Source organism: Callospermophilus lateralis, chromosome 10 (genome assembly GCF_048772815.1).
Source record: "Callospermophilus lateralis isolate mCalLat2 chromosome 10, mCalLat2.hap1, whole genome shotgun sequence".
NCBI lineage: Eukaryota > Metazoa > Chordata > Mammalia > Rodentia > Sciuridae > Callospermophilus > Callospermophilus lateralis.
In genome coordinates this window covers 130,986,372-130,992,222 of record NC_135314.1, presented here as the reverse complement: position 1 = coordinate 130,992,222, position 5,851 = coordinate 130,986,372, and the positions used below count along the sequence as shown (strand labels likewise).

Genomic DNA, 5,851 nt, shown 5'->3' with positions numbered 1-5,851 from the left:
AGCAGACAAGGAGATAGGGATCAAAACCAGTGTCCATCCCAGCTGCCTGTCCTCCCCATTTCATGTAGCAGTCCACAGGCAGATGGACAGTTAGCATAAGCTCTGCTCTGTGACCCACTTGCCTCAGCAAGCCCCCTTCCAACTAGGAATCTGAGTTTACTCATTTGGACTGCCATTCCCAGGGTTGTGATGAATCATGGCTCAGTGTCCTTGTAGTCACTGTACCTTCTCCCTGCAAGGACTGGTCCTGAATGCTGACTATTGAATCCTTCTCAAGTCACTGCCCTCAGGAACAGGCCATAGAACCCTCCCCATTGGTATTCTCCATCTACATTTTGAATGAGCACTTCCTGTTTACATACCTCTCAGGCCTCTGCTCCTGACACCCCCAGCCTCCATCCCTACAACCCAGCAGTGCTCTGTTTAGTGACCCTATAGGCAGCCCAATGGGTCTTCACATCCTGTTTCCCATTTTCCAAGAGAAACAAGGAGGAATGAGATGAGAAAGACCGTTCTTCATCTCTTCCACCCCGTTAGTGAGTGTCCCAGGAGAGACTGTTCAGCCACGAAAGATCTCTGACTTCTGCTATGGGAGATCATGATAACAGGACCAAAGAGGAAAAACTCTGAGCAGAACTCAAGAGGCCCCACTGAGGGTTCCATAAATGAAAGGTATAATTTTATTATTATTATAGAAAAATCAGTGGAAGAAAAAAGACTACCACACTGGGTTTTGTGTTATAATAATTATTTTATAAAGTCTTATCAGATATGTATTTCTTCCCCTCTCTACTGTGCAGGCACCTTCCTGGGCAGGAAACCAATGCAGCAGAGCTGCTGCAGCAGCCCTTGAACCAGCATCCCCTTCCTGACACAGCATGTATACTCTGAGGGCTTGTGCCACGGTGAAGGCAGCTATGTGTGGCCACAATTCTGTCCTGCAAGAAGGTAGGCTACAGGCTTTGTTGGGGACTGAGGCTCTTGTTCCATTTTCTTGTCTGTTCACTCATCCTCCCCAAACAGGGCTGGGACAGAAAAGAGTGGCCACATTCACAGGCAGGTGGGTCAGTGCCAGACATCCAGGAATGCCTTGGGTCCAGCAACACTTCTTAGGATGGGGCTCTCCACAAAGAAGAATCAGAGAAGCTAGAACAGAGCTGGGGTCTCTGGACTCCCAGGACTCAGGGCAGAGAGGTAGGGTGGCTCACCGGAGACCAACCCCAAGGGATATAAATAAATAAATAGCATATAACTGTGCAGTTCCCCAGCCTAGCCTGCTTCCCCAAAAGGGGGCTGTCACTATCAACCCTAGTTCCTCTGGCCACCATCCTCCCAGAAACAGATTGGCTGGAGGTAGGGGGCCTGCCCCACCCTGCATATTGAGAAACCAGAGCTGGGAAAGTCTACACAATTCAGGTGGCTGGGGTCAGTAAGTGAGTGAAGACCTGGGCCCAGCCAGCAGGGTGAGACAAGGTCCCGCCTGTCTCCCTCTTCTCTGATACATGGCTCACCACAGTGGAACCACATGGGACCTGGGGGTGCTGAGCTCTGAGTTGTATGACAACTCTCCCCTCCCCCTTCCTTGCTCTTGCTGGCTCTTTCTGGTCCAGCTGCCAGATGCACGCAGGCACCAGGATGGCTGGAGGGATAGCAGGAGCCCAAGTCCAGCTGGGGCCTGTGTCCCCTCCAGGATATGGCTGCGTGAGGCTGGGCAGGATACCCAGACTAGTCATAGTTGGAAGGGGTACTGTCGGAGGTAGTCAGCCATGCGTCGGGGCAGTGGTAGGCAGTCCACATCAGCCACCAGACGGTTGATGACAAGGCGACACAGGTGCTGAAGGCTTCGGGCACTGCTCCTGCGCACAAAAGGCTGCACCAGTTTTAGGTGCACAGCAGTGGCCACAGGGACAGGGAGTGCTGGGTCACTAGGTGCATCTTCCTTAGGCATAGGAAGGGCTGGCGTGGGAACAGGATCAGGGCTGTCACTTCGGTTGTCAGCAGAACAGGAGGCCACATAGTGCTGCACAAGGCTGACCACATCTGGGAAGGCCAGGATACGAGGCCTGGACAAGCAGTTGGAGTCCAGACGGAAACTGGAGTCAGCATACTCAATGCGCACATTGGTGGGACCACGAGTGGTTTTCACTGACAGTGTGAACAGGTAGCTGGGATGGGTACTGTCTCGTACTAGGAATGTGCCTTCTGGCATCTTCTGCAGGTGTTGCCGGGCCTCACTGGCCGTAATAGAACCCCAATACCAGCCTAGGAAAATGGAAAGAGGGGGCAAGGGACTGGTCACAATGGAAATCAGCTGAGAGTACTTAACCCAGGACAGATTAGGACCATGCCTCTTTCTTTATACTTCCAGGAGGAGGAAGGCTACACTTCTCCCATCAGACTCTCTGGGGCTGGGCCATTCCCCCCAAATCAGACTCAACAGGCAGAGAGCTAAGCTTCCCATACCAAACTTCCCAGGACAAGGCTTGCTTTCTCCGCTCAGACTCACCAGATTCTCGAAGGTAGGAAAAAGTCTTGGCTATGCACAGCAAATCCTCCTCAGGATCCAGCACCTTTGGCTCACTCTCTGGCTGGACTGGGGTCTCTTCTGCCACCTCCTCCAGGAAGGCCCCAGCAGGTAAGGGCTGCATGGCTGGCTCAGGAAGCTCTAGGGACTGGGCCCACAGGGGCCGCTGCCCAATCTGCTCCACAGCCAGCAAAGGACAAGATCTAGAAGGGGATGGATGGAGAGTGAGGGGAAGCCCCATGCCCATGCTTTCCCCCTTTCTAGAGAAATCCCCTTGATTTCTTCCCTCAAATACAGACCTTCTTTTTTTTCATTTTTTTAATTTTCTTTTAGTACTGGCTGGGGATCAAACCTCGGACCTTACACATGCTAAGGTGTAAGGCCAGCCTCAGCAACTTAGCAAGACATTAAGTAACTCAGCGAGATTGTGTCTCTAAATAAAATATTTTAAAAAGCGTCTGGGGATATGGCTCAATGGTTAAGTACCCCTGTCAATCCCTGGTACCAAAACCAAAACCAAACCAAACAACAACAATAAAAAAAATAAAAAAACAGTCACTGCCCACCTGTCCTGGGAAGCCATAAAATACAGGGTGTTGGGTTGGGTTGTGGCTCAGTGGTACAGCACTTGCCTAGCATGTGTGAGGCACTGGATTTGATTCTCAAAACCACATATACATAAATAAATAAAATAAAGTTCCAACAACAACAATTTTTTTTTTTAACTTACAAAAAAAAAAAAAGTGCAAGATGTCATGGGGTAGTCAAGGTTTGCTTGTTCCTGAACTTAGTATGCCAGGTCAAAGGCAGGAGTTAGAGGAAGGCACTAAAGGCAGAGACAGCAGCCTGGGCATACAGTGCTAGGTACTTATGAGGTGGGAAGAGGTAAACAGGAGTTGATGGCAGGAGACAGGCAGAGAAATGTAGGTGGCCCTTAGAAGGACACAGCCCTATGGCCACTTATGAGGAAAAGGACCCACACAACTCTTTCATACCTGCCAAGTATTTTTCCACACCTTCCCTGGTTGCATTGTAGGAGCTCTGGAATCCTGCTAGGGGAGCTGAAGGCAGAATTTTGAGGTGACCTGCCTGCTGGGGCTAAGCGTTTAGCTTAGGAACCTTCTCAAAGTATGATAGGCAGTTAGCTGGTCAGTCCAGAATCTCTGGGGGTGGCTATGACCAGAAGGCTTAGCAGGGTCTCAGCACAGGTCCCATGTGTGAGTGTGGGTATCTCTGAAGCTGGTGTGGTGTTGGAGTATAGAATAGCTGTATTGATCCCTACAGGCTTCTGGTGAGTGACTACATATCTGTGCAGGGGTGTGTCCATGGCTGTGTCACCATCACGGCGGGGGCGGGACTGGTGTGTGCCAGGTACGTGTGTGTCTGCCTTGGAGCCCAGCCAGTAAATCCTGCCTGGGGACACATGCCAGTGGGGTGAACTCAGCCTGGCAGGGGGCCCTCACGAAAGCTGCAGCAGTTTGGAATCCCTGTCCTCTACCCTAGAGGGGCAACAGAGTTTTTTGTAGCCTTGCGGCCATGCACCTGTGTGTGTACTGTGTGTGTCTGATAAAGACCTTGCTCCCCAACACTGGCCCTGAGGCTGCAAGGGGCACTCAGGTAGAGCAATTTGAAAGAGGCTGTGGTTCCCAGAATAGGGGGAGGACTCCTGAGGAGGAAGGCAGTGTGTGTGAGTGTGTGAGTGCGTGAATGTGTGTGTGTGTGTGTGTGTGTGTGTGTGTGGTAGGGGGAGGTAGGTACAGGAGTCCCAAAATCCAAGGAACATGCTGGAGACAAACAAGGAGCAGTAGTCTTCTCAGCACCTCCACATCCTCTCCACTGGACCAAAGACTGCTCAGATCAAGAGGTACTTGGGCCTGGCCTCACCTTCTACTTTTCCTCACTTGGCACCATGTCAGTTCTGATAACACCTGGCATTGGGCCACACCACTTTCCCTGGGTATAGAATACCCACTTATACCTCCTCCCTTCTCCTTGGAGATTCCTAAGCTCCTGTTAGAAAGCACCAGACCTTTAGCTGAAGAGGATGCTGAGGCCCAGGGTGAGGGTGCCCAGGTGCGCCCAGAATGCTCAGCTGAGGTCAAGACTGTCTTATCAGTATCCCACCCACACCACTGTTCCCCACTCCATATCTCAGGGAAACTTGGAGAAGGCAGGCAGAAGTCAAGGTTCTTATCACACTGGAATCAAGTTTGGACCTAGAGGAAGGGTAAAGCAATGTGGAGGATGCTTGATGAGCTCCTGGTTATTAGGTGCCAGTATGGGGAGAGGTAAGGATTTCAGGCTGGCTTCCCAAGTGGAGCCTAATTGTTAGCCTGGGACAGGGGAATGGACACTTGGACAAAGAGGGTCAAGGGGCTGGCCCAAGGTCACCAGTAGGTAGGGCAGCCGGCAGGCTAGGAGAGAGTGCTGATCCCCCAGTAAGAGGTCTGGGCCAGTGAGGCACATCTTGGGAGACGACTTTACGTCGGTGTCCATATGCTCCAGTGAGAACCTAGAAGGAGCCCGCCCTTGTTTCCTCCCGTCGCCGTTCAGTCCTCAGTTTCCCTATTCACAGTGAGCCTGTGCGTGGAGTGGGGAGTGGTTCACAGTCCTAAGCAGTCCCTGAAGGTCCTTCCGCACTCGGTCCCCTTTAGCCCGTCAAACCCTCCCAAAGCCCGGCCGGTAGCACTAGGCCTGCCCTCTCCGATGCGCCCCTCACGGAGGCTGGGCGGGGACAGAGAGCCGCGCTTACCCCTGAACGCAAAGAACCATGTCCCGGAGGCAGCAGCTTCGGAGTGTGGACCAGATAGGAATTCGGCAGATGGGAGCCAGTGGATCGGGAGCGCGAGCAGATCAGGGTCCCGAGGCTTACGGGCGGCGGACACAGACTGAGAGGTGGCGGAGCGGACCGCCAGAAAGGGCGAGAGGGGCGGGCCGGGCGGGTGGGGCGGGGCAAGCCGCCTCCTAATCTTTTGTCCCGCACGTCCCAGCCCTTCCGGGAAGCCGCGTCTTCCTAGAACCGCAGGCTGGGCCGTGAGGCTGGGGGAAGGGCGCGGGGGCTGGCGCGGGGGTGCGAGCACCGGCCTGTGGGGCCTTGGGCCCTAAAAGGAAACACCTTTGATAGATTTCCAAGAACTTTCCAGGAAAATGGGGCGGGGCTCCGCGAGCCGACCAATCGAAACGTCGGAGGTAGAGCCGAACGGCTGGGAGTGCCAATTGCATGCGTGGACCCAGGACTGACGTGATCAGGCAGGGCGGGACCAAGAGACCAGTAGGGGAAGACCGGGTTAGCGGAGGTTAAGGGAGGGGCAGCGGCTACTGCAACCC

At 53.4% G+C, this 5,851-nt stretch overlaps 1 protein-coding gene across 2 annotated transcripts; it reads right to left on the bottom strand.

The window, feature by feature from the left end:
* Nucleotides 1-731: 731 nt before the first annotated feature.
* Cish (cytokine inducible SH2 containing protein) lies at nucleotides 732-5,612 on the bottom strand. 2 transcript variants are annotated; one of them, XM_076868524.2, is made up of 3 exons: nucleotides 5,277-5,612; nucleotides 2,507-2,727; nucleotides 732-2,262 (listed from the first exon to the last, which is right to left on the bottom strand). In XM_076868524.2, the coding sequence occupies exons 1-3, from the start codon at nucleotides 5,294-5,296 to the stop codon at nucleotides 1,730-1,732; spliced, it is 774 nt and encodes a 257-aa protein (XP_076724639.1). In that variant the 5' UTR covers nucleotides 5,297-5,612; the 3' UTR covers nucleotides 732-1,729. The 2 variants fall into 2 exon arrangements, with proteins under 2 accessions (XP_076724639.1, XP_076724638.1); XM_076868523.2 differs by lacking the exon at nucleotides 5,277-5,612 and having other exon boundaries at nucleotides 2,507-3,252.
* Between the last annotated feature and the right edge of the window lie 239 nt (nucleotides 5,613-5,851).

Bases quoted from the DNA above. Each gene is read 5' to 3' on its own strand.
- Cish (XM_076868523.2), bottom strand. From the start codon at position 2,771: ATGGGCATGGGGCTTCCCCTCACTCTCCATCCATCCCCTTCTAGATCT. The intron at 2,263-2,506 runs GTGAGTCTGAGC...CCATTTTCCTAG, and splicing joins TTCCTACCTTCGAGAATCTG to GCTGGTATTGGGGTTCTATT.